The sequence below is a fragment of the Lynx rufus genome, unplaced genomic scaffold, assembly GCF_022079265.1.
Source record: "Lynx rufus isolate CCGP_SWC_20201006 ecotype Redwood Valley unplaced genomic scaffold, mLynRuf1.p SCAF_4, whole genome shotgun sequence".
Classification (NCBI taxonomy): domain Eukaryota; kingdom Metazoa; phylum Chordata; class Mammalia; order Carnivora; family Felidae; genus Lynx; species Lynx rufus.
The window spans coordinates 22,692,028-22,719,989 of NW_025814856.1; the positions used below are offsets into that span (position 1 = coordinate 22,692,028).

Below are 27,962 nucleotides of genomic sequence, written 5' to 3' on the forward strand. Positions count from 1 at the left end.
TACCTGAGAGGTAGATCTTCCCTTTCGTGGGGTATGGCCTTCCCCCACACAGAGTAACTGCAGTAACTTCTCAGATGCAGAGCACAAGTATTGTCTCTGTTTCAACATGGTATTTTTTAAATCTCAACATAATTTTTCCCTGGGGATGTTTTTTGTTTTCCTTTTGAAAAAAGCAAAATGAGACAGTCACAGTGAACGCATCAGCCCGACTCCACACTTTCTTCTGGCCTAACGTGATTCTTCCTCTTTGAGGTGGAGGCTTTCAGGCTTGTGCGAGGTCATGCGGCCCTTTCCCTTCCATCTTCACAGGCTCGTCCGTCTGAGCCAAGCGCCCCCCATTGTACTGCGCTGTGACAGCCGCATAGGTACAGCCGTAGATGGCGGCCGCCAGCATCATGAGACACACGATCCCACACACAACCCCCGTGATGACGACAGTGGCCACCGCGTGACGCAGGTTAACCGGCCTCGGCTTGGGTTTGAGCTCACATTCCGAGCGGTCTCGCTGCCCCGTGCTGGGGCTCTCAGGAGACCCGGGGCCCGGCCGGTGGGCAGAACCCAGCTGCTGCACCCCCCACGTCCCCACACCCAGAGAAGGGAAAGGGCAGGGCTGGTACAGCTCATGAGGGATCTTCAGGAGGTCCTTCCCCTTCCAGGTGTCGGGTGACGCACAGGTGACACTGTCTGTTATTCCCCCTTTAAAAAACAAAAGCAAAGGCTGACAACAGTAGGACTGAATTCCAAAATCCTCAGCCTGCAAAAGCTTAGGTAGATATGATTTATAAAGCACCTTTTCCCCCATCTTTGGAGTCAAAGGACTTTATGATTTTAGGATTTCTAAGTTGGCTAAATGCTAGAAACGTTACACACTAAATGGGCAATTATGTATGACCAAGAATTCGTTAGAATCCAAGTCACTGCTACCTGATAAATGCTGAGGGAAAAGCCCTGTAGAAGCTGACAAGAAGGGGAACTGGAGGCCAACCTGAGGCACAACATGCCTGCCACTCATCACCACCACCCCCCCAAAGAACCCCGCCCCACGAGACAGGTACTGTACCAAATTCCCACCAGAAATCTGAAACAACAGGTAAATGAAATAAATGTCCTTTGCTGTGATGTTATGTGTTAATTACAAAGACCCCATGTGTCTACCACCTGTCTTCAGTGATGCCAAAAGGGAAGGTCAATGGCCTTTTGAGTGTTTGTGTGTCTTTGACAGTAATATTAGTTTAATTCATGGGATTAAGTACAATTAACGTGTCTCCTCGGGCCTTGGAACATTCAGTAATTTGAGTACCGAACTTTCCAGCACGTTATTAGAGCCAGTTTCCATTCTCTGTAAGGTGATTGATTTCCTCAGGTATGTAGACTAGTGTTGTTCAGGGGTGGGGGGTGGATTTGGGTGCCCAGCAATTGTTTTCTAGAAAGAGTACTGAGCTAACAGATTTCATTCTGGCCACATATGACCACTGATTTACTGTTTGACCTCGGGCAAATTGATTTCTCTGGTTAGATCTTTTGCCATTAAAACACCGTATCTGTATCTGATTTGATAGTTTACAAAGTGGTGCTAGAGAAGTCCTCACAACTGTGCTCTAATGGGTAATTCTTGTCCAAGGTCACCCAGGCCATAAGTGGGTGGATCAGCACTCAAACCCTGCCCTTCCTCTTGATCCCAGTTTTCCCACTGCACTCACAGCCTCTCTCCACCTCCTCCTCCCTTTTCTCCCTCTCCTCTGGAGCCTCTTGAGGTCAGTGGAGTAAACACAATGACCTTCAGTTAGGCCCTTTGACCAGTCGGAACTTGGCTTGCATGACCTCAGCTCCCCCAGCTTAGCTCCCCCAGCTGCCATGAACTCCTCCCCCAGGATGGCTATGAAGCCTGGCACCACTCTTGGCCAAGTTAGGTTCTTTGTACACACCACAGGTGGATTATGGAATTATGCGAGAAAAATCACATGCAGGAGATGGTCACTTCAATGTAATTATAACCTGTTGCACAGCTTCCATCCATTGTCTGGGTCTCATAAGCAGAGTCCTACAAGGCCCTGTGAGTAGATGGATCCATTTTGTAGTGCAGGCATTATCATGGCCCAGGTCACACTGGGATTAGTGGCTATGGCAAAATTCAACCCATACTTTTTGGTCACCACTGCTTGAAACTGAATGGCCTATGACTAATGTCTCTTAGGTCCCTCCTGGCTTCTTCAGTAATCCCCTGAGGCAAGAGCCCCAACTCTAAAGCAAAAAGGTATCAGAAGTATTTCTTCCTTTCCTGAGCTCATATGCAGGAGGCCAGAGGTACAGGGTGGTTGCTCCTGATGAGCCCTAGGTGCCCTTAGGCTATGCTGAGACTATAGATCCCTGCCTCGTGGACCATTTCATGCCTCTGCCCAGCAACTTGTTATAAGACAGAAGGCCACAGAGACTGAAATGAAGTCTGAGAAGAAGTAATGACATTTAAACTGGCCAAAGAACACTGAGACACCCCCCCCCCCAGGGAAAGAAAGGCTGCCAGCCATGGGACCAACAATTCTACCAGCTGACCCATTCTTAGACTGGGGTGGTCCATCCCATCACTCCAGGCTTACACAGTATCTTCTCCAGTTTAAAGCTTCCTTATGATCAGTATTAGGGTGGGACTCATGGCCTTGGGACCCAGAGTGCTGAGGAAATACACAGGCTGGAGCCAGGGACATCCTGGAAGTCAGAGGCTATGGCCACCAAGAGCTCCCTGGCCACCTGTGCAGCTGTGTCCTTGGGATTCACCTCCCAGCCTTCCACTACCATCTCCTCAGCCATGACCCCAAAAGGCAAATCTGCTGATGACAGCTTGAGTGTCATCAAGGGAAAGGCCCCCTCCCTTCTAGATTCATAGCAGCTGATAATGCAAGAAGCTGCAGCTTGCCGAGCCCTCATTATCCCCTATCTGGCCACCGGTAGCTCTTAACCAGTGTCTTGGAAGAAACTGGATTCAGATTTTGAGTCTGTGACTTAGCTGTGCCACCGTAAGCAAGTACTTGGTCATTCTTTGCCTCTGCTTGCTCATCTGGAAAGTGGGAGGGGAGGGTAATGGTGAAATTCATCTCACAAGATCACTCTGAGGTTCAGTTGGGTGAAGTATGTCAAGTATTTAACACAATACCTAACTGTAAATGTTACAGTTAGCTATTGACAAGAAGATGATTTGAATACTCTTGAATGGAGAGAGAGGAATACAGATTACAAAATCTATGTGCCTCCTTTTGTGAAGGAGATGTTTAGTAGGTATTCATGAAAGCACATTTTTTGGCTCTTGAGCCCACAGGAAGGCAAAATTTCCCCGCCCATTGTAGTCAGGTTGGGGACTTAGTTCTGGCCCATGGAAATAATGAATGCCACTTTCAGGCCACAAAACCACCTGCTTAATCCTCCATGTGATCTATTCCCACTTGATGGTGACCTTAGAGGCCACGTGGTAAAGTGGCACCACCAGAAGCTGGAAGGGGCTTATGTCCATGAACGACTGCATGGGACCCAGCCCCACCTCGCCCCTTGGTTCTAACGAGAATAAGCAACAGACTTTAATTGTGCTCATCACTGACACGGGTGTCATATCCACCAGCCTGTCCTGACTAATAGTGTTTGTATTTATTTATGTAGCCTTTAAAAAATAAGGTCTTGACCAATATCTGTTTTGCCTTATTCAGTATCTATTGTTCGTGATGCAATCTGAGAATCAGAATGTGCTCCAGGAACTTTCTGGCTTAACTCTGTCAGCTTCCACCTGGTGATGCTAAGAGGTTGGGAGGGACATTAATGTGCCCAGAGGTCAAAGTTTGTGAGTTTGTGGCAGAGTAGGGGAGCTTTCTTCTAGCCCATGCTGCTTCTAGTATCCTGGACCTGGCAACTATCTTTTGTCAAGAAATGTTCTTTGATGAAAACTTTCTTTCTGTGATGGTTTAGTGTATGCTTAGAATTTAGTCAGAACACAATTGCTAAAGCCACTTTGCCTCTAGGTGTGAAAAGTTTTAATTGCAGACTTTTATTAGAACGACTTTTGCCACATTGCATGCCCCCTGTTGTAGGTCAACTTGAAGATTATTTGGCTAGTGATAGGCTATTTGCTGTTATATTGTTGAGAGGGATTCTTAGTTCAGTATTGTATGTCTGAACTCACATTGTGTTCTATCCGCCTTCCCTCTATGTGACAGCTACAACCATCCAGACTTTTCTGATCCCCTAATTCATGTCTATAGCTCTGATAGCTTCCTGAGTTAGAGGCTCAAACATACAGCCACCAACTCAACAGCACCCATAATATATATGGGTATATATTGGATATATAATGGACATCCTGAACTTGACTCGCCCCCAATTCAACTCTCGATTTATGGTCTCCCCCATATACTAGCCCACTTGCCAAAGAAGGCAGCATCAAGACCTACACTGCAACCTGTTCTAACTCAATGCTAGCCTATAATCAATGGGAAGTGGAGGTCTGTCCCTTATCAGCCCCTGGCGTCACTATTTATGTGGTTAATCTTACAGGACAATACAAATTGAATTTCCCATAATAAACTCTCTTTTCTTCATTTCCCATCCCCGTCCATTTGCAATTTCTATCTGTTCAGTATTCCAAGTATCTCCCAAAGTTGGTCATTTCTCGTAACACTGGTCTGAGCTACCATCTTCTTTTCCCTGGGTGACTGAAATCAGTTTCTCCCCTAATCCCCTTGCTGCTGCTTCTGCAGCCTGTTGTCTCTTCTCCCTAGAGTCACCAGAGTCACCTTTTGACATGTAATTAGATATTGTTCCCTTGACTAGAATTCTTTAAGGGATTTCCATTTCATCTAAAATAAAATCCAAATGACTCAGCCGGCTCTGCACATTCCTACCTGACCTGGCCCCTGAGTACTTGTGTTGCCTCATCTCTCTGCTCTCTCAGCCCCTTCCTCTGTTCTAGCCACTTTTCGTCCCTCTTTTGTCTCTCAGTCAAGCCAGGCTTACTCCCCTGTCAGACCTTTTGCACTTTCTATCCTTTTTCCCAATTATCTCATGGCTCATTTCTCCTCCTTGTTCAGGTTCTGCTCACCCATGTCACCTCCTTGGAGAGGTCTTTCCTGTCCTTCCTGTCTGCAGTGGGACCCCCATCCTATCACTGTCTCTCCCCTCACCCTGCCTCATTGTTTTCCCAGTGCCAAGTGCTGCCTGAACTTAGATATTTATTGGCCATCTTATTTAACATCTGTTTCTGTTATCAGCTTGTAACCTCCATGATAGTAGAGATTTTCTTGTTCACATTTTCTCATTGCCTAGAAAAGTGCCTGGCACATAAGTGGCACTCAAGTATAGGAATGAATGAATGGATGAATGAATGATGCTTGAAAATTAAGAGGAAAGAAGCATTGTGCTATAGAGGAAAGAATGTACGGCCAAGACCCAACAGTCATTCATGCTATTCTTATCTGTGCTTCTACTCCGTCATTTTGGAGAAGTCACTGATCATCTCTGGGCCTCCATTTCCCATTGATTATAGGCTAGCATTGAGTTAGAAGGGATTGGAAAACTTTATTTCTATAAAGAACCAAATAGTTAATATTTTAAGCTTTGCCAAATAGTCTCTGTCACAACTATTCAGCTTTGCCTTTATAGTGCAAAACAGCTAAGGACATGATAAATCAGCCTGGATGTCTCCCAATAAATATTTACAAAAACAGGAGTGGGGCTGGATTTTGCCCTTGGGCTGTAGTTTGGTGACCCTCTGGGTGATTTCCAGAGCCCCCATCTTTAATATTCTAGATTCTTTTTCTTTGATTTTATCATCTGGTGAAGAAATAGTAAACAACTTTAGAGAGGGGTCCCTATTGCATCCAATTTCAATAACAGTGGTATTTGCTAAAGCAGAAGGGATAATCTTAGGGAAGATTTGTAGCTATCAAATTGGTAGATGCATACACAGGGGGAAACTCCCAAGGAGAGATACCAGGCTGGATCACACTTGAAAATTAGAGTTTGGTGTCACTTTGGAGCTGAGCAGTTATTGAGGGGGTGACTGAATTTCCCTCCTTCTTAGGGGCCTGCAGCTCTCAGATAAGTAATGTTGTTAATCAAAAAGTGGAAAGTTGTCTCCGTGAATCATGTTTGTAGATGCATTTAAATCCTGAATTTAAACAGTCTCTAATGACTCACTGCCTCTCTTGCCATACCATGAAATGACATCAGTGTGAAAAAGCTTACACTGGCCCCTCACACACTCCTCGATGTTCCTTCTAATGCAGACAACAGATGAGGTTCATCCTAGGCCGGTAACACACAGATGAGAGGTTCCAGATAGACGTTACTGACCTTTATAGATAAATTTCTCCAGCCAGAGTTTAAGACTGAGCAGGTGGCAATTGCATTTCCAGAGGTTGTCCTTGAGAAGTAAAAGCCTCACGTTGGGCATGGATTCTAGGAGCTCTCGATCAAGCTGCTGAAGCTGGTTTTGTTGAATTGCAAATACCGTCAGGTTTTCCCAAGGCTTACCCAGGGATATGGGAAGGTGGCTTATGTTGTTTGATGACAAATCAAGCTCCCGCAGCCGTGGGAGGGAATGGAAAAGTCTGCTTTCCAGAGAATGCAGGGAGTTCTGGGTTAGGTTTAAGACCTGCAAGTGCTGAAGTCCATGGAAGACTCCAGGGGCCAGATCTGAAAGGGAATTGTTGTACAAGTTCAGGGTCCTGAGGTGTGGCACCGACCTGAATGCAAAAGCAGGGAGCTGGTGTATCTGGTTATCTTGCAAGTGCAGCGTTAGGGTCTGAGGAGGCAAATCGGGAGGGATTTCAGCCAGACCCTGCCGGCTGCAGTCTACAGACTGTGAGGGTGAGTGACAGCGGCACCTCGTGGGGCAGCCACACACCACCCGGAGCAGGAAGATCACACTGGAAAGCAGAAGCAGTTCACCTGCAAGCAACGAAAAGAAATTGAGATCAGAACCAATCTGTAAGTGATGTCAGTGTTTGTCCCCCCTTTGAAATCACAAGTACGGTGACTCGGAGCCAGCTAACATCTACATCTACCTGTACGAGACATTCTGTCACTCCCCATACTTAGGAAAGTCAGGCTGGGCTGGGTTCCTCCCCAGCGTGGTCAGCTGTTGCACACTCTGTGCTAACTATGGTCAGAGGCCTCGGGAAAAACACTTTCTTGGTGGCTCAGTAATAGGGAGATGGAAGACTGTCAAATAGAAAGGTGAAAAAAATCTTGGGGGGCACATGCCTGTTGTAGGGTGCAGCAGAATTATATGAGGACAGAAGTTTAGAAAAATAGCAGGTCAGTCAGATATTCATATTTCCAAAAGGTATGCTCCAGATCGGTGCCGTCCAATGGAACTTTCTGTGGTGATGGAAATGCTCTGTATTTGCTGTCTAGTATGGTAGTTGTTAGCTGCATGTGGCTACTGAGCTCTTGGAACACGACTACTGCAACCAAGGAACTGAATTTTTATTTGTATTTGATTTTAACTAATTTAAATTTATTAAAAATTTTTTTTTACATTTATTCATTTTTGAGAAAAAGAGACAGAGCATGAACAGGGGAGGGTCAGAGAGAGAGAGAGAGAGAGAGAGAGAGAGAGAGAGAGAATCCAAAGCAGGCTCCAGGCTCCAAGCTGTGAGCACAGAGCCCGGCGCAGGGCTGGAACTTAGAAACCGTGAGATCATGACCTGAGCTGAAGTTGGACGCTTAACCAACTGAGCCACCCAGGCGCCCCATTAGTTAATTTAAATTTAAATAGCCACATGGTGGCAGTGGTTACCATATTGGATAGGGTAGGTTTACAGTATTCCTATATATTGATGTCGTGTTTGTAGGTATAATTCCATGAATGATTATCATCTGTACTTTTTATTCAAGAGATTTTAAAAATGCAGAAAAGCATGTAACAAACACCCATATTCCTATAACAAAGTTCTGTCAATCATTCATAGTTTGTCATATTTTTCACCTCTTTTTTCTTTTAACTTAAAGAAACAAAGCATTACTGAAATCCCTTTGATTAGCACCCAAGTGATGTTTTCTAGCATGAACCCTCCTCACCCCTACCGTCACCAATATATCCCTCTAGGCCTTTAACAAACAATACTTCATAACAACAACAATAGCAAACAGTCATGTATCCCATGTTTTGAGCCGGGCATCATTATAAGTGCATTATATATATAATCTTATACATTTAATCCTCATGACCTTGTAAATCTGGTTTCATTATTATCCCCATTATAAAGGTGAGGAAACTGAGGCACAGAGAAGCTAAATCATTTGTCCAAGGTCACGTAGACAATGAGTAGCAGAATTGTGATTTGAACCCAGTCTGCTTCCAGAGTCTGCCAGGATCCTTATCTGCTATGTTTTACCACCTGTAAAACTTTTATACCTCCACCCCCACACACACACGCTATATGATGTTTTATATAGTGTGTTTTAAGACTACATAAATATAGTCCTTGGCACTTCTCATTCTGCAATTTACTCTGTTCACTCAAAGCTGACCTATCCATGCAGATATCTAGAGGGTCTGTTCATTCCTTTTAAGTGCTATAGGCAATTCCACGGTGACACCATGCCAGATTTAATATTTAGCCATTCCCTTACTGGTGGGCATTTGAGTTGCTGCTGCTTGCCTTCACTACAGATGATGCTGCAGAGAGCGGCCTTGCACGGGACAACCTGACCATGCAGAAATTACGAAGAGGGTCTCTGGAATCAACAGGAGCTTCCTCAAAGTTCAGAGAGGATGCTGGGTTGACATTTTTTTAGATACTGCCAGAGTAGCTATAATTCTTCCTGTTTTGTTCCAGAGATTTTAATTTCAAAATATGGCAAGGACATTTTGTTAAATTGGCAGAGGAATTCACAAGGCCACACAATAATATTTAAAACTCAAGATGTTGTCTACGTATAGAGGGAGCTCTTAGAAGAGGTCGTTTGTTTGTTTGCTTTGGGCCTTGAGTAGGGAAATAGACAATGTGGCTGTCCAATGCACTGGGCCTCTGAATTCTCTACTGATATGAACAGTGCCTAGGGCAACAGGGAAGATGTGTGGAGAATCTTCTGAAAATTCTGCTTCATTTAGTTTAGCTCAAGGGATATAGAACATCAGAGTCCCCTTCCCTGTTCCAAAATATAAAAGAGCAAAATCCTTGTTTCCCTTTCTATAATTTTGCAAATATCTAAATGACTCTTTTCAAAGCCAACACATCTTCCTGGGAGAGAAGAGTCAATGCCTCCACTTTAACTATGGGGCTCAGGCATCAATTAGTTGCACAAAATCTAATCTGAAGCCAGAGAACAGGATTTCCACAGAGTCCACTAATCTATTAATGAAAGCCTTGTCCTTCTGAGCTTGTATCCAGCTTGTTCCTTCTTCCTTAGGTCCCACTCCCCCACCTGCCCAAGGGGACGATATATGAACTCCAACTTGAAGCGCTGTATTTTCTGTGAAATGGCCTGCAGCAGGCCGACTGCATATCCAACGATAGCTGAGCACATTTGTCCCCACACCCTTCTTTGGACCCAACGTGGCACAAATATACATTCCCCACTAGAGACATTTTCTCAATCTGTTTGGTCTTTAGAGAAATACAACCTGGAAGTAGGCTTCCCACAGATACCTTGCAGAAGGGACCCCTTTCCTCTCACGAACAGAGAACTTTTCTAAGGCAGGAGGGGATTCATCATGGCTCACCTTTCATGACTGAATCTCCGCAAGCTTCCTTGCTGAACCCGTGGCCCACCTCTATTAATCTGCAGATCAACAAACCGAGGGCATGGCAAACCCAGAGCCCAGCTTGTCATTCACTTTTTCTGAATCCCGCTTGTGCTTTTTCTTCAATGCAGCAAAGGGTTGTGGCTTCCAGGAGACTGCTTATTGAAGCAATGCTTCCACCGTCTCCATCTGGCTGGGATTGTTTTCCATAAGAGGATCTTTTGATTGGGCCCCTCTTCTTTCTTAAAGTGTCGGCCTCCCCAAGATCACCCTTGCTTTTCCCATTCAGATGGCGAGCCCCAGAGAGAATGTTTGTCAAACCTCAGTGAACAGCTGTAGCATTCAAACATGACCTCGATGGCTCAGGCTTTTTGATTATTTAATCTGCTTGAAGTCCAGGGCACCGAAATAAAACTGCCTTCTTAATCCGGTGGTGGCTTCTGAATTCTGTTGACTTATTAACCATGCTGTGTCAACCCCCGTCGGGTTGGGGGACGCTCGCCGTGGCTCCTCGATCTGGGGGTCTAGCAACAGAGCCAGCAGAGTGTGTAATATGAGGACAAATTGGCCTGCTGGAGGCTGACACGGTCTCCACAGTGCACTCGTTTCGTCTTATTCAGCCAACGTCCGTAGGGATTAGCTTGTGTTGACAGGGTCTTGATGCTCTGAAATTCATAGTCATGGCTTCCTTTAGTGGACATCACAGTCTCTTCTCACTGGTGCCACAAATACTTCTCAGCTGCTCCTTTGCTTTCTCCCCCCGAACTGACCTTTCGGTTCGCCTGACTTTGGAAATACTTCTCAGTCTTTCATCATTTCCCTGATGCTGAGGTTCTGGCCCTTCCCTCATTTTTCACGTCTGAAACAATAAAGCTGCCCCATGAGCACCAGGTGTCCATGAACTGTGGCTGTTCCCTAGTTGAAGCTGCTGGGAGCTTTCCCACTGGGGACTGGAACATTCTTTGAATGTGCAAATCCCCCCGTCATTTGCTGAGGTGGGGTTTCAGTGTCTGAGGCTTCTCCTCAGCGAGGCCAAAATGCTCCCATGCCCTAGGCGACTGCAAGGAAGGTGAAAACCGTGCTTTTACTGATGTGGCAGTGTAATAGAGCAGTTGAGTGTGGGATTTGGAATTAGATGGGTCTGGATTTGGATTCAGCTTCACCATTCACCAGCCCGATGTCTCTGGGCGAGTGAGTCTCCCTCTGGGATCCTAATAGCCTCATCTTTAACACAGGGATAGTGATATTTTTGGCTTCACAAGATTGCTCCAAGGATTCAATTAAAGCAAGCAATGCGTGTCATGGCCCTGAATGCTTTAGTAAATGTTCACGGTTACCCATGAGAATGCCTGGCAGGACCTCTATGCTGCTAGTGTCCAAAGCACAGCCTTGACTCGACAGGGAGGAGGAAGACGCTGACCAAAGACCAGGATACCTGGGTCCTCATGCCACTCTGGTGGGACCGAGGGAGGAGGACCCTTGTGAATGAAGTTGAAAAACCGGATTGTGACCATCCTTAAGAGCCTGCACTTTGGGATCCCTTGCTTCTTTGGCCATGCCCCTTCCAGTCTCACAGAACCCAATATAACCATCCTGCCCCCTCCCTGAAAAGTCCACTTTACCCAGCCTGCTATCTTTTGTCCTTTTCTACAACGTTCTTGGAACACCGGTGATACCATGGAGGAAAGTCAGGTGTAGGTAACAGAGAGCCATTTAAATCTTAATAAGGGCTAAATCCTTCCTTCCTCCCTCCTTCCCCTCCTTCCTATGTATTTTCAGGTGCACAGAATTTAGTAATAATCATTCCTAGATGATCTGTGACCAGCGTAGCATTCAGTCATTGATGCATCATCATATAACACATACCTATGAACCTAACTCTCACTCTAAGAACTAGAAAGTTACCAGTAATTTGCATCAACCTGTGTGTCTCTGTCTTTCCCTGGAGTCAGCAAACATTTTTGTGTAAAGGGCCAGATAGTAAACATTTTAGACATTGAGGGCCATACAGTCTCCATACAGTCTCTGTCACAACTGCTCAACCCTGATGTAGTGCAGAGCCAGCCATGGACAGTCTGTAATAAAAAAAAAAAAAAAAAAAAAAGATGTGCCTGTGCTCCAATAAAACTTTATTTACAAAACCAGGTGGAGCACTGGATTGGCACACAGGTCATAGTTTGCAAGCCCTGCTGGAACCCATCCCCTAGCCACTGCCATCACTCTCCTCCACCACCAAGGTTACCCACTCAGCTGCACATACCCGCCAGCCTGTCTCCTCATCTACAAACTGAGAGGTCTGGAAAGGATGATCTTTAGGGCATTCTCATGTCTGAAACCTTGTCATTCTCATCAGAATGCTTGAGTGGACTTGAAAGAGTCTGTACTTAACGACGTTAGGGGTCCTGGACAGACAAAGAATTTGACTGACTCTTTGGGTTACAGCAGAGCTGTTTAGCTGTGTCTTGCAGGGTCCAACTAGGGTCCCAGTCTCGTGGACTCCAGGGGCCTGGGAAAGATGAATCCACTGCCAGCACAGCTGAGCATAGGGGGCCAGGACACCTGCAGAGAAACTGGAGACAGTCCTGAAACCTGCAGGTAAAGCCAGGGTGTGTGGCTAAGCGAGGACGCACAGTTTCATGCTGCTTCTACTCTGGAGCTGGGTGACCTTGGGCAAACCACAGGTTCTCTCTGAGCCTGAGCTTCCTCATCTGTAGAAGGCAGATAGTGGCTACCTCATATGACACAAGAAGGATCGAGTGATACATGTTAAGTGCACAGCACGGGTCTGGCAGAGCAAAATGAGCAAAAGTGGCATCTCCTACTAGCCCCACAGAGTCTGGACTGGCTGCTCTCACCTAAAATGTCAATACCCTGGGAACACACAGAGAACCCACACAGCTGATGGGTTCTTAGGAGCAGAGGCTGACCACCCAAAGGGACTCCTTGGTTCTTTTTTGCTCCTGCTGACTCTAACAGGCGGTTAAAAGATGGGCAGGGCACACTTCAAGGGGAAGCCTCTTGGACATTGAAGGACTCGGATGTGGAGTCTGATTGATTTATTCCGTCTGACCTCAGCCCAGAGAACAAAGGGAGGGAGGGTGACTGGCATGCTAATGCCTGCAGCGCCTTCTCTCCCTTGGGGAGCCAGATCTGAGAGGTGGCAAGACAACTGTGCGTGCAGAAGACTAACAGAGATGCCAGATGTCAGGTCAGGCCAGGCTGCTCTGCAGAGGGGAGGGCTCCACCAGCAGGGTTCCTGGTACCAAGACCCAGTCGAGAGCCCAGTTTCCTACGCAGGAACTTGCTTCAGACACACCCTCGGAATAATATTCTCATTACTGCTGCACTGAGATGTCAAGAATTTCTTAGCTTTATATAAATAAAAATATATAAATGTAAATATAAATTTTTACATTATACATTATATATAAATTTATACATTCACATTTATATAAAGCTAAGGTATACATATATTTATATTTATATGCTTAGCCCATTGTAAGTCAGAACATTTCCTAATATAGTTAGGAATTTAATGATTTAAAGACCATATGATATAAATTGGTCTTTTTAACATTTCACCTTCCTCCAAAAAAAAACAACAACAATTATTAACATTTGGAATCAGTGATGTTTTGAAATCCAGCAAATGGGTAACAGCTCTTTCTCCCAGGTAATATACAACTATTTTTAGAAATAAGTTAAAGCTAAATATACTCACCCAGGAGGGTATTCGTAATAAATTGTTAGGTTAAATAAAGCAATTTGAATAGGAATATACATTATGTAATGCTATTTATGTTGCAAAAAAAAAAAGAAAAAAAAAGTCAGAGGTGCAGAGGTGGAAAGATTAACCCTAAAGATGTGCATTGATTGTCTGAAGAAAGAATAAGTGGGGAAGGACAGACACCAAACTAATAGTATGAATTGCCCAGAAGGTGGGGATAATTAAGAGAGGAGAATTAACTTTTTCTGTTTATACCTCTGCGTATTCAACTTGCTACAACAAACACGTGTTATATCTGTGATTTTAAAAATACAAAGGAGAAGAGCTGGCTTTTGTTAAGCAGAAAGTACAGGGGCATCTTGTTTCCTGGAATATTTGAGATGGCTGTTCTCAGTGACCAGCTGAGTTCTGTGTGCTAGTGAGGTGTCCCTAGATCTCCCTTTGCCTCACTCCATGAGAATTAGCCCCAAAAGTGATACGTGTCTTTCTCTGCTAAGTGATTGCCACAAGTGAACAGACCTTATAACACAAGGACTATTTCTCGCAGTTTTAATGTCTGCTTTGGTAAAAGTTGTGGCAAATTACTCCCCGTCCCCATCAGTGGGCCCCCATCCAAAGCAGGTGCTGCAGTGATCTGGCGCGGGGGAGGCCCCCGGGCCAGTGACAGCTGCTTCCCAGTATAGCTCAGAGAAAGACCTTGGCACCGTAAATTCACACAGAAATTTCATTTGGTTGTGGAAGAAATTTGGCATTTGGAAATATTTCCCTAGGGTTGTAGATGACCAAATGGCACCCATGTATAAAATTTATACAGACCTATATAAAAGACCTCAGTATTATTTCCTTCCTTCCTTGTTTCTTTCTTTTTTTTCTTTTTCTCTTTGGTCTTATAAAACACTTAGCAAGTGAACTAGGAATATATTTTTAAACGGCTATCATATTATTTATTTAGTGCTTATAATGGGCCAGATGTTGCTGAAGATTTGCACTGATTAAATACAAATCCTTAATGTAACGTAGCTACTATAATGAGTAAACTTCTAGATCTCAGTGGCTTAACACGACTCATTTATTGCTCTTATCACAGTCTAGTGCTGAGGTTACCAGGGGGGCCAGGCTTTATGCAGTTATGCAGCCTCCTTCTGTCTTGGTCTTGTCACTGTGCTTTCCTTTTAGTTGTCAGTACCCTCTCCATCAGCTGGCTGACCATGGAAAAAGAAAAGAATCAGACATGGGCCCTGCCTAGAAACGGTACTTCTCACCAGGCTTGCCCTCCATTGGCCAGAATGAAATCACATGACCATATCTAACAGCAAGGGAGACTGGGAAATGTAGTCTCACTGTGTGCCTTGGAAGAAGAGGCATCCTAGAGCATTAGCAATCTCTGCCTCTACACTTTATTTGCAATATCTCACTTAAAGGTGACAACAACTCACTAGTCTGTAAGCTTAAGATGGTTTCTTTTATTTCTTCCCATAGTTTCTACAATACCATTCATTAAATATAATGAATTCATTAAATGTTGAATGTTGAAGGAACAAATGATAAAACTAGGGCACAGAAAAGTAGGGGCACCTGAGTGGCTCAGTCAGTTAAGCGTCCAGCTTTGGTTCAGGTCATGATCTCATGGTTTGTGGGTTTGAACCCTACATCGTGCTCTGCGCTAACATTGCAGAGCCTGCGTGGAATTCGCTCTCTCCCTCTCTCTGCCCTTCCCCGACTAGCACTTTCACTCTCTCTCAAAGTAAATAAATAAAAGAAAAAAAACAATGAAGGCTCATAAAAGTAACTTGCTCAAGGTGTCCAACATATTTATTGCAAATATGCAGATTGTGAGTGGCCGTGTTAAGTAAAATAATCAGGGAACTTACACTTTTATGTATTTAGTGCCTTGAGTTAATTTTCATACAGTCCATTTTTTCTGACAGTAAGCTACAAATTTAATTATCTGGAAGCCCTACCTAACTCAGAAAATAAGAACAAAATCAAGGCTGTTACATGGTTTCTCTAGTGTAAAGGTGGGAAGGATATGTATACCGCTTCATTCTGTCTTGCCTTTTGATAAAGTAAAAATTCCTACATAGGGCTACCTAGGGTCATTCAGCATATGTGCCTATCCATAGAGTTTAAACTCTCTTTACCTGGCCTTGACATATTTGATAAAATTGGTGGAGTAGTAGACATGAAATGTGTACCTTCAACCTCTCTAAAACTAAGGAAGACAACGGCCAAGTGTATGAGACTGCTTTCCAGTGTCCACTTGTCCACAGAACCCAGGTCTGAGCTAAAGTGCCATGGGAACTAGAAACGACATAGCACGTTGACCCTTGGCCTTCAAAGAACTTACCTGTTTGTGGGGTGCTATTGAGCAATCTTTATTATATCAGAGTCAACGCTAATCATCTCATCACCTTGAATCTGTTACCCTTGAGAAGACTGCACATGACTTTATTGGACCCTAACACTGTCTACGTCTCCAGGAACCACATCTCAGAAGTCCTTTGGCTAGTAGCAGAGGCAGACCTAGATGGTGTTTTGGTTTAGTTTGGTTTGGCTTGATTTGGTTTTGGCCCATCAACTCTGCATTGCCAAGGTTAGAGGAAGATCAGACTTCACATTTCAGTGTCTTGCAAACCTCAGCCTTCCAGCACTCAGTTTGCCTGCATTTGGGACGTATGCGAAGATAAAGATGCATCTGAGATAAGTATGATTAAAGGTAATTAGTGAGCTCATGCGGCTGGTGGAATAAACACAGACAGATGCTGGTTGATAGAAAGCTAACAAAGAAACAAAAAGACCAAGAAACATGGCAGCTTAGGAAGCTTGGCCAAAGCCTCGCACTGACACACTGTTTTACTTAGATCTTTTGATGGGCCGCTTTTGTCTCTGCCCCAGGAATATAAATTGGAATCAAATTTATGTTCATGTTAGATTGTTTACTCACGTTATACACATAAAATGAGTGTTCTGTGCAGTTCTTCTTGGTGAATTTATATTTGCTTTTGTACTTCTATGATAACATGATAGTCCAGGTTCTGAAATAGATGGCAATGTGTTTTCATATTTTCAAGTTACAGTTTAGTGTGTGTACATTATGATACAATAATGAATCTGTGTTTTGCCTTTTTCTAAGATTCGCTCTATGTTAACTGTTGGATATCTGTTGCTTGGAAATGTTCTAGAAAACACAATTGTCTCGGGCAGGACTTACATCGTAACCCGCTAGTTCTAGATCTGGGACTGTTCAGAACTCCTTTTCCTTATTCCAGACTTCACCTGCCCCATTATTTCATTTTAGAACAGTGTCACTATTAAAAGCATGGACTATGGAATGAAACCATCCAGGTTCAAAGGCTGCCTCCAACATTTACTGGCTCTGAGAACTTAAAGAAGTCATATAACCTCTCTGATCTTCAATTTCGTCATCTGTACAAAGGAACCCAACTGGCAGGTTCGCAGGGAAGGTTAAATAATATTTTTATGTAAGAATGTGAGAAAAAAAAGGCTTTGCACATAGCAATAAACATTAGCTATTATCTTCTCTATTATTCTGTCTGTATGGCATGTACCAACTAGACACTCAGGCTGCAAGCGCTTAACACTAATCTATTTGGAACAAAAATGAGGAAGTTAAGGCAAAGGAGCATTTTGTTTGTGTGACAGAGTTCACCATCTTCTTGGATTATGAAGCACGCATATGTATGTGTTATCTGACTAGAATCAGTTCAATCTAAATGAGTTTGTGCTGGACGTATCTCATTGTCCTCAATATAGCCCCACAGACAAAAGGAAGTTGGTTCTTGATGTCACGTGACCACACCTTCAGGACGGACGTTCGTTTGCAAAATAAAGGTCCTGTGTTGACATCCGTGCAGCTTCCAACCACATTTATAATGGGCAGGGCAACTCCCCATTCTGGTGCGGGAGTGATGTTCTTCTCCTTTCACTTCATCCAAGAAGCCCACTTGGGCCACCTGCTATATGCTTGTGCTGTTGCTTTTTCAGGGGTTTGTCCACTGATCTTTCCTCTAGCCAGCGCCCCTCCACCCCGCCCTGTAGGAGGCCCCTTACCCCATCCCTGCATAATTAGAGAAAGCATGCGGTCAGCTCCCCAGAGCCGCTTAGCTTTCATCAGGAAGCAGGACTATCGGAGTTTCGAGGTTGATAGGAGTGGAAACATTTGTGTTCAACAAGCAGGCTCCTTCATGTGTTGTCAACATTTCATTTGTGATTCTAATGAGGGCGGAGGAGAAAATAAAACTCCGCATACCGCTCTCCTCAGCTACAGCTGATGTTTGTAAGTTTCTAGCCATGGCCTTGAGTTGCGTCTATCAGGAAGGCATTTGGAAAAGCAGCTGTGTGCCACTGCTGAGTGTGAGCGAGAGCTAAGGTGGTTAAATCGACTGAGGCAGTCCTGAGAATGGGAAGTGTACACATTTACTTCTCAGAGACTGGAATTTCTATTCCTATTGGTGCTTTAAATGTCTCCAAAAGGTGAAAGCACTCTTGCGTTAAAAGCAGGGTGTATTAGAGGTACTCTCATTCTTGACCCCTGACTCGTCTCATCTCTGAAAGTCTGCCACCGATTCCGTGTCCAGTGTATCTGCTGAGTGCTCCTTACCTATTAAGTTTCACATTGAGGGATTTTCCAGGCCTGAAAATAACACAAGAAAATAAGTGGACCTGCAACCCAATGCCCCTCTGGTCCAGCGAGGAGACAAACATCCGTGACACAGCCACACAAATATCCGAGAAACCACAGCCCTGCAAAGGGCCGGGAAGAGGAGATACATGGTGCTGTCATAGAACAGAGTCAGGGGATCTGCTTGGGGATCGGGGGGCACCACCCTTTGTATGTTAAAACCCGGCTGCAATCTGAAGGGTGGAGAAGGGAAGGGACCAGGGCCTTCCGGGTAAAGACACGGCCTTAGGCCGACAGACCAGAGAGAAGGCCCAGAGCCTGAGGAGATCCTGGAAGCCAGTGTGGCCACAGCAGAGAGGGGGAGGGGAGGGCCTCCGGCGAACAAACGCTGGAGGAGGGGTGAAGAGCTGGTGTTGAGCTCCTCGCCTCACCTTCCACTGGGTTTTTAATAAGACTGAAAAGCTGTGCCTCAGACACACGTGCCTCTGTGGGAACGCTGCTGCCCGGGGTCGGGGGCGAGATTAGGGCCCTGCACTACACACTGTGATGACTTGGGGAGGCGCTGTCCCCTCCCACGCAGGGGTCCTTTGACAGCTGTACCAGTTTACCGAAACTCGAAACTCGACAGACGCATCCCGCCGTCCTCAGAATGCTTCTTGGAGGAGTCTGAGAGGGCCTGGGTTTTGTAAGCATTACGAAATCTCGGTACAAGTTCATCAAATCCTGAGCCGTTACTTACAGTTTGGGATCGTGGCAAGTCTGTTCCACATGTGCCAGAGAGGTGGCAGAATGGAACTGCCATCTCCCACCCAGGTGCCTGAGCCCAGGGTGATCAATGACGAGCCAGCCCTGCTGACACTCACAGGCTACATTTGGTGCAACAGAACTTTCTCTCCTGAGCTTCGTGTGTATGTCACTGTGGATGTAATACCCAACAGACCAGGGGTGGCAAATAAGTGCCACAGTTACCTGCTTTGTAGGCCCCAGTGGCCCCACCAGCAGCCCCATGGGGCCCAGCATCGCCTCAGAATCCTTTTCAGCCCAGGGTCAAAGGCAGACAGCAGCAGGCAGTGGGTGGCATCATGCTAACATAATCCTAGCTGCCGTTCCTGAAGTAGAGCCTTGCCCTCTGCAAACTTGGCTGATAAGTCTGGCACACAATGCCAAGGGCCACTTTGCTGAGGAGAACACTTAAAGCGTGTCCTAGGAAGCTACGGACCCAGCCCACTACCCCCAGACTTCTACATCCTGTGTAAACTTGCTGCTTTCTCCGTGTCCTTGTGAACATGGTAATTTTTCTACAGTGATAAAAATAAGTGATTTTATTATTTTTTTAATGGCCTTGCAAAAACAGAAACAGAATTTTAGGAAGTATCGGGAAGGAGTTAAGTTGTGGCCTGTGCATTTGCACAGGAAAACGATGGTGTGCACTAGAAATGGGATTTCAGAAAAGTCGGGGGCCAGGGTGGCGGGGTGGCACAGGCCTTTTGTGTTCCTGCATTTGGACACGAGTAACCCCCGGGTAAAGCTCCCTGTGACTGCAGGGCGGGGGGGTGGGGGGGTGGGTTGTAGGAGCGGCAGGCCAGCAGTGGCCTCATACAGGGTGTCTCATGAAACGCTCTAGCAGAGCATGCCCACAGGCTCAAGAAGACGATACCTGGTCCAGAGGAAGTCCATCAGAAAGAGTAACAAATGTGGACGTCAGTCTGGGATTAGCAGGAAGCTGATTCTGCCTCCCCATTTTGTCCTTCCGCTTCTGTCACATGGGTGGTGACGGGCGCTGTTACTTAGCAGCTTATTCTTTGTTTAGTTCTTTCTCTGTCTAGAAGTTGCTTGCTCTGACAGACATAGAAAGTCCCTAAAAAGAAAGAGTCTCCAACTCAGGGTGCTTACCTGGAGACAATCATGGGTTCCTCCACCAATCCAGGAGTGGAACTGTGATCTTCTACATCTGACTGTGGAAAAACTCGAGTCTTAGGAGGGGTGAGTCACTTGCCAGAGATGAGTTTATGTGTTGTAGAGCTGGGACTTGAACCCCCAACATGCCCACTTTCAAAGCCTTTCAACTCCTGTGCCCTTTGATCTGGACTTATTTTTCCCAGACCCCTCCCTTCACCAGGGGACAAGCCAAGGAAAAGCCCTAAAAGAGACAGCCCATGCAAAACAGACTGGGTAGAAAGAATGCATCCACCCCGCCAGGGAAGATGGCCTCCCTTGAAGTTCCCCACTGCCCCATGCTTCTCCAGGCCACTGAAAGAAAGGGCGAGCCTGCCGCCTCTCTGCTGTGACCATGGGTTGGGGAAAGCATTCTGGGGCAGAGGTGAGGAAAGCAGGCTACTTTGTGCATGGAGTTAGCACTAATCTGGTCCATCCCCAGAACACTGCTATCAGTCAGATCTCGGGCATATTCGTCATGGCTGCTCCCCTGTTCAGAAGCCGCCCCCACAGGCCCACCCTCTGTTCATCCTGGGCAGGAAGGGGAGAGTTTCCTTTGATCTGTAGACCGGTAGCAGGAGAAGCATGGCAGTTCATGGACCCCCCTTGCCCCTCCACCCAGGCGAGTGTTTGGACAGCCATGCAAACAAAGCCCCTTGGCCATGCTTGCTTTAGAACAGCTAGACTGAAGACAGAGCATGGAACAAAGTGGAAGGTGGAATAGCAGCCCCCTTCATACTGAGGACTTGTAGGTCACAGTGCAGAGGAGAGGATGCTGGGACTCAGATAAACAGCTCAGAAAGAGGGCAGAAGACAGATGGGAGGGACCCAACCCACTGGGCGGCTGGACCCCTGTGATCGGGAAGGAAACACACACTCACCATGCTGGTTTCTGGTCTGTCTGAAACCGCATGCCCTGAATGAAAGGCATCAGCCTGGAAACAGATCAGCTAGCTTTGGAGATATATCCATAGTTTAAAAAGTAAGACAGGTAGCTCTTGGGAGACCGTAACTGTTTTCTGCTTATCCTCCTTTAGAAAGCAAAGTTTTTGAGTCAAGTAATTCTGAGTAGGGAATGTATGTCTTTTAAAAATATATTCAGCTTCCCTATAGTATAGTATACTTTGATGTATTGAAATAGAGCTTGCCCCACTCAAATTACTGCCTCGGTGCCTAATGCTGTAAAATTAAGCTATTCCTTGCTGATATTTTATTAAGCTTCACCAGCATTTCAGACTCAGACATTTCATGGAGCTTCGGGCCATATGTTTTATATGCTGTCAGGGTGAACTCTGACTTCGGTCCACAAAGCTCCCTTCCCCCATGTCTTTATATAGTACAGGATTTCCAAAAACTTTCATACAGGCCATTTCCAAATTGTGGATTGTTGAAGTAAATGTCTCTGGTCATATGGGTGTCAATGTCTAAAAAGACAAGAAAAAAAGAAAGAAGGAAAGGAAAATAAGTTGTATTATGAAAAGTTCTTGCTTCCTGGACATTATTTTTGCATTTCTTCTGTGCGTGATACTCTTATTTTTCTCACCATTGTGGGTGTGGGGGGCGGGGTGGGGGAGGATTCGGGGAGTGTAGAATGTTTCTGAAATCCATATGCAGAAAAGGGTATGCGTTCATACACAATGAGTTCACCTCTCTAGCAGGGAGCCAAAGGTACCTGTATGTTTGCATTTGGGGAAATAAATGGATATCGCCATAAATGGCGATCCTCTTAACAAGACTAACTTTGTCACTTAATAAGGGAGATTATTTCATAGATTTAAAACCAGTTAACACATTTAAAACTTGATAAGACAAGGCAATCCTCGTATGTTTCCTGTTCTCCAGTGATTAAAGCAAATCGAACGCTGGACCAGAAGAGGTTTTCCATGGTACAAGTAATGCTGTGAATGTTTCTCCTGGTAATGTAATTAGGAAATATTGGCCCCAGTTAATGAAACTTAAACAAAACATGTTGCCCTCGTCAAACTTGTTCAAGTTGTTAAACAGGCAAAGCCTTGTCCAAAAAGTTAAAAAACAGGGGCATATAGTGTTTCCATGGAAACTCTGTTAAAATACTGATTTGTGGATATGATCATAATCAGCCCCATAATCTAATATGACTGAATTAAATGAAAAAGAATCTCAGTTATGAAGTAAGCCCCCTGTGTAAGAGTATTCTTACACATGCAGAAAACATATGGATCCTGACGGACACTATTTTCAAACTACTTATTGGCACAGAGATGGAGCTTTAAGACTTGGGTTCTGTCTGTCTGTTTTTTTCCCCCCTCCATTCATTGTTCATCGGTTTTATAATGCTGGGATTATGTGGGTGAGCAGTAAATAAAGTCTCGATGACATTTGGATTTTTCAATATGTATCATTGCTCCCCACACAACACCCCATATTGTTCTCATTGTCTTTTGTGACAAGAGAAGGTAACCCATAATATTTAACGGTTTGTGGGACGTTACAAGATTAAGTTTTATTAAGGTCATAATTTCTTCCTGCTAATGGGATCTTGGTAGAATTCTAACTATGAGGTTTCCCATGGATGCCTTTGACCTCTTGAGGGAAGGGCACAAAGGCGAGGCTGGGTCGAGCGTTCCTGGGACCCTGGGCAGGAGCTTCAGGGCCACGCCCCAGTCTCCCCACCCCACAGTTCCACAGCTCAGCTTGCACCTGCCTGGGCGGTGGTAAAAATGGAAACTGCTCACCATGGTATACACTTCAGCCTGGTGGGACAGCAAGGACAGCTGTCTGTCAGCAAACTTCTTGATTCATTTGGAAACCATTCCACCCAAAAAAGAGCAGAGGTGCTCTTCATGGGCTCAGTTTCCTTCTCGCAAGAATATGTCGTCAGTCGTGTACGAACATCAGATGGGGGTCACCGCATAGTTCTTAGCAAGAGTCTGGCAATTACTCACACCTTAGTCATGGCATCCCAGAGCATCTGTAGAAAGACCTGTGTGACGGGACAATGATAGGCGAACGTGCTCCTGCCCAGGTGCATCTACACATCTCCTGCCAGCATTGTCCCTGGATATGTGGTCCGTGGGTCCTAAGGTCACAGAGTGTCTGTGACTCACTTTCCAGAGATATGCTACATGGGGTCAGGCAAAGCTCAGAGATTGGACCCTGGCCCAAAGAGGGAGCAGGACTTGACTTCTCCCTGTGTTCTTCCATCCAGCTCCCAGAGCAGCTATGCCTTCCGGCTACACACGCCTTATTTGGGCACAGAGAGGAATACACTCAAGAGACAGAGGTTCAGGCCTCAGTCTGGCGCCAGGAGCTTAAATCTGCTGGATTATTTACTCCCCTTAACACTTCACTTTCTAATCAACTTGGTTTTATATCCAAGTAATCTATGAACACAAATTTTAAAAATTAAATAGTATTATAAAAGTTTGCAAAGAATAAAAAGAGGCCCCGACCCTCCACCACCCCCTACTCCCAGCCCCTAGTCCCGCTACCTAGAAGCAAAAGCTTCTGCCTCTCTTAGCATCTCTATTTCTCATCAGCAAGTTGAGATTGCTGGGTTTTATTGAATTTCAGACATTACTTATTTACTTCCTTTCATACGTGGTACTTTGGACTTTTTACATCATCTCCTCTTGCCTTGTCCATAGTCCACAGCTGCATACCTATCTCATAGCTTTTTATCAATTAGATAGTGATTATATCATAAGGACTACCTGTGTGTATCCCCTACTGTGATAAATAGTGTGCTACTGTGTGTTTCCTTTTTTACAGTATTTTTTCCCTGGATCGAAAAATCCCCATGTCCTTTTGTTTGCTTTGTTTTCCTTTTACCCATGTATTTTTTTTTTCCTCTTTGTATTTCATCAACCATCTTAGGTGCCTGTTACTACTATTTGCTAACTATCCACCAGTATTTGGGGAGAATTTGCTCCTGGCACCCTCCACCATCCTGTCCAATCCGGAGGGTCCTGTTCCAATCCAGCTGCTGGGCTCCTGTGATTTCTCCTCTCCACGTTCCTCTATTGTAGTCCTCTTTCTTTCTCCTAGACCCATGCCTTCCTTTCCCTTGACTGAACGCCTCCTTTTGCTCACAAACATTCTCAGCTCATTTTCTAAGAAAGGGAGGTAAAATGTTTTCAGTCCTCGTAGCTCTGAAAATGCCTTAATTCTGCTCCTACACGTAACAATCGTCTGGCTGGATATAGAATTCCAGGGTGGGATCGTTTTCCCTCAGAATGGCCAAGACATTGCTGTCTTTTCTTCTGCCTTCCAGTGTTAACCTGTTAAAAACTCCGATGCCATTCTAATTCCAGACCTTTTGCTATGATCAGGCTTGCCCAGCCTTCATCCCAGAAGCTTTTAGAACGTACGTTTTGTCTCTAGTGTCCTGAGACTCCTTGATTCAGTTTCTCCTCCTCCTCATTTATTGTGCAGGACATTTTACAAGTGCTTTTGTATTAGAAATGCATACCCTTCAGTTCTAGGAAATCTTCCCATGTTATTTTTCCAAGTCTTTTTGTTTTATTTCCTGAGAGATTTTCTCCTTCTAACTTGTTTCTACTCTTAAATTTATGTGTTTATTTTGATGCTTTTTTTTTTTTCAAATTTCCAACAGTTCTTTGTTAGAGCAGCATGGTCTTTTTCCAAGGATGCACTGTGGTCTTTGGTCTTTGATCTCTCTGAATATATTGGTTGTAGTTAAAGTTATTGTTTTTTTCTTGCTATCTGTGCTGCTAACTCTAAGTCATTTAATTTTTCTGACGGCTTTTTGTCTTTCTTTTTCATGGCGAAGGCCCTTCACACATAGGTGTGCCTTAGTTCTTATTTAAAAGTGAGGCTCTTAATATCTAAAGCTAAAATCCTATTGGAAAATTTCCCCACAAATGGGTTTTACTGTTGGGTGAATCAGTGGGATTCAGTGCAGGTTTTCATTTTTCCAGTTCAGCTCCTCACCCCTACGTCATCTGGACACTAGCAGTTTTCAGGACCATATAAGACCATACTAGTGACGTGTGAAATAGAATATGTATGTTGGTAACTACTAGCATTGTGCCCTCCAGCCTATCCATGGCAGTGCATGGATTAAAACTGCTAGTGCATCTGGCTCTCTAGGTGTTACTCCACAGTCTTGGCCTTGAAAGTGACCAAGTGGGGCCAGTTACCCATGCTCAGATGCCATCCTTTCTCTGGGCCCCTCTCTTCTGCACCCAGTTCAGGAGTATATGTCTCTTTCTCCCAGGAGCCTGTGAACATCTACAGAACATGGACAATGACATGGGTATATAGTGATAGAGAACAGAGGCCACTCCATGCTCTTCCATTTATTAGCACCGTGACCTGGGGCAATTTATCTATCATTTCCAAACTTTGGTGCCATTAACTTGTAGCCCAGTCCAGTGGATCCCAAGCATGTCCAGCTTAGCCACTCCCCCTCCTCAAGTATAGTTGTGAAAAGCTTCCTTGTCACTTCTCCATCAGACATCTGTCTAGAGCCTCTCTTCCCTTTTCTCAAGATTTTAGGTGCCCTAGTGTATTGTGAGGATGTGAGGAAGCAGATGAGGACCAGGGGAGGTTTGCAGCATGGAGAGAAGTTGCCCCTTAGCAGTCAGTGGGCAGTGCAGCAAGCTGGGGTGTCCTTGGGAGGTGGTCCTCCTTATTGGAATGAAGGAGCGGCCAGACCCCATGTTCCAGCTCTTCCTCTTCCCAGAGGTCCCGCCCCACTCCCTTTCATCGGCTCTTTCCAAATAACAGGAGAATTTGTACCCTGCCTCATTATCACATTCCCTTGATTCTAATTTGCCATGAATAGAAGTGGGAGCCTCTACACGAGTAAAAAGCGATACACATTGATGAGCGTGTACTGAGAGTCTCTCACTTCTTCAGACTTCCACCTCGGGATCTCAGCCTCAAATGTTCCTCCCTTTCACTTCCCTTTGCCTGTTATTGCCTACCACCCACCCACTCCAGGCTGCAGACTGAAAGTCCTCTCTCCCATGACCCCCAGGACTTGGTGGGGCACCCCCTTTTATCCTCCTGTATCATTCCACACGTGTCTTTCAAACCACCCACGATGGTCACTGGTTGTGTGATAATCGTATAGCTTTGGAAGTTACTGTAAACCCTGAGAACACAAGGGCTGAACAAGTCATACCCTTCACTCTATTCCCCCAGCACAGGGGATGCTCAGTTAGTATTTATTGAAGGAAAAGAGGTACAGAAGGGGGAGAAGGTGTAAGGTAGAGGCGATGTGAGCTACCATTAACAGCGGGAAAGATGAAGCCTTTTACAAATAAGCTTTCCAGTGCATATGAAAAATTTAAAGTCTGATCTAACAAAGAGGCAAAGCAGGTTCACCTGCCCCGATGCCTTTTCCAGAACACCAAGGACAGGGGCCACAAACTTTCATGGGAACCCGCTCCAAACCTAGGGGGAGTAAGGGTTCTTCCCAATACTGGAAAAGCATGTTACTTTTTGCCTCTGCTCCACCGAATGAAAAAGGTCCAATTCTTTCCTAAATGTGAAACAAAGAGATAAAAGGTAAGAAATGCAACTTTGGAAGCAAGCGCAGTTTATAAAAAAAAAGAAAAAAAAAGTCCCTGGGACCAGTTAGTCCCCAGTTGAGATTACTGTTAAGGCACGGAGCTCTGGTGTGAGTGATCTTTAGCTGTAATTGTAATACTCTGTTGATAAAAATAGCCAAGCGTTGTGAGAAATCCATCTGCCTGTGACCATGGGGCATTTAACATTACCTGGAGAGCCTTAGGCAGAGAATCGGCGGCTCTCTGCTGCTACTGGCTCTAAGCGGCATCAGTTCGAGGATTTCACTGTTTTGTTCTGGAAGCAGTTGGTGAAAGAGAAGTGAGGTAGTGAGACGGTTCCGAGGGGACTTTGTGGGTCTGATAGCCTGTTGCTCGGGAGAGGACAGTAAATTGCCAACTCTGGCTGGGAGAAGGGTCATGATTAACCCTTTCTGGAACCCCATAAGGAAAATGGTCTTCTTTTTAGGGAAATAGTAGAAGCTAGCAATTACTGAGCTCTCACTGTGTGCCGGATGCCATGCTAGATCGAACTTTACATCACAGCTTTTATGACTGAGCCTAGAGAAGTTAGGTGCCGGATTCTAATCCTGAGCCCACCATTACTCTGTGTTGCCTCTCAACTTTTCCACTGGACTAAGGAACAGAAAATGGGTGGAGTAATCTTCCAAGCAGTGCTAAGAAACAGAAAAACAATGGACACCGGAGACTCTAGCTAGGACTGGCTGGACAGGGAGGAAGGAAGGAGTCCCAGAGTCAGGCTGGGGATACCAGTGCAGGATAGAGCTTTGCAGGAGTCGATGGGGCATTTCCTCAAAGACCTGCAGGATGCCGTTGTGTCTGTGGGAGAGCAGCATGGATCCAAGGCATCCTGAGTGCCGGCTGGCCCCCCAGGGCACCTGGAGCCTGCTGACAACGTAGAGGTGGCAGACATTTAGCAGTGTGCACAAGGAGTCTCTCTGCTGGCTATCCCCCTGAAAATAGGACGTCTGACTCTTATCAGCCAGGACGTGGTCCTGCGAACAAACACAAGCTAGTCGAGGTTTTGCAAGTATTAAGGGCTTGAATACAGGGAACCAGAAGCTTTCACAGTCACTGAAGGGTGAGGAGATGCGGGTCACGAAGCACTGATGCGGATGTTTCCCAAGAGCTCATGTTGTGAGCTGCCCACTGCACATCTTGTCTGTGGCTGCCTCCAGGTCATCGTGGCCTCCGTCTCGTTGCTGCCTCCCGCATCTAGCTCTGGCCCTCTCTTGGCAAACTCTCACCTGGAACCGAGCGTGGGGGACGTTCTGGGAAATGCAGTTCTAGCGTCTCTTCCTGGATGCAGGACAGGCCTCCTAAGGAGGAAGTGGTGATGTCCGGTTGAGGATCACCCATCAGCGCCCTGGAACTTCCTGTGACATTGGTACA

General features: G+C 45.4%; 2 protein-coding genes across 2 annotated transcripts in view; one reads left to right on the forward strand and one right to left on the reverse strand.

Moving 5' to 3' along the window:
- Positions 1 to 27,962, forward strand: part of CACNA2D3 (calcium voltage-gated channel auxiliary subunit alpha2delta 3) — an 857,341-nt gene that overhangs the window by 721,539 nt on the left and 107,840 nt on the right. The window lies entirely within an intron of this gene.
- LRTM1 (leucine rich repeats and transmembrane domains 1) lies at positions 263 to 27,929 on the reverse strand. The gene is made up of 6 exons (XM_047097444.1): positions 27,818 to 27,929; positions 27,321 to 27,582; positions 26,482 to 26,524; positions 8,617 to 8,691; positions 6,331 to 6,964; positions 263 to 696 (listed from the first exon to the last, which is right to left on the reverse strand). The coding sequence occupies exons 1-6, from the start codon at positions 27,927 to 27,929 to the stop codon at positions 263 to 265; spliced, it is 1,560 nt and encodes a 519-aa protein (XP_046953400.1).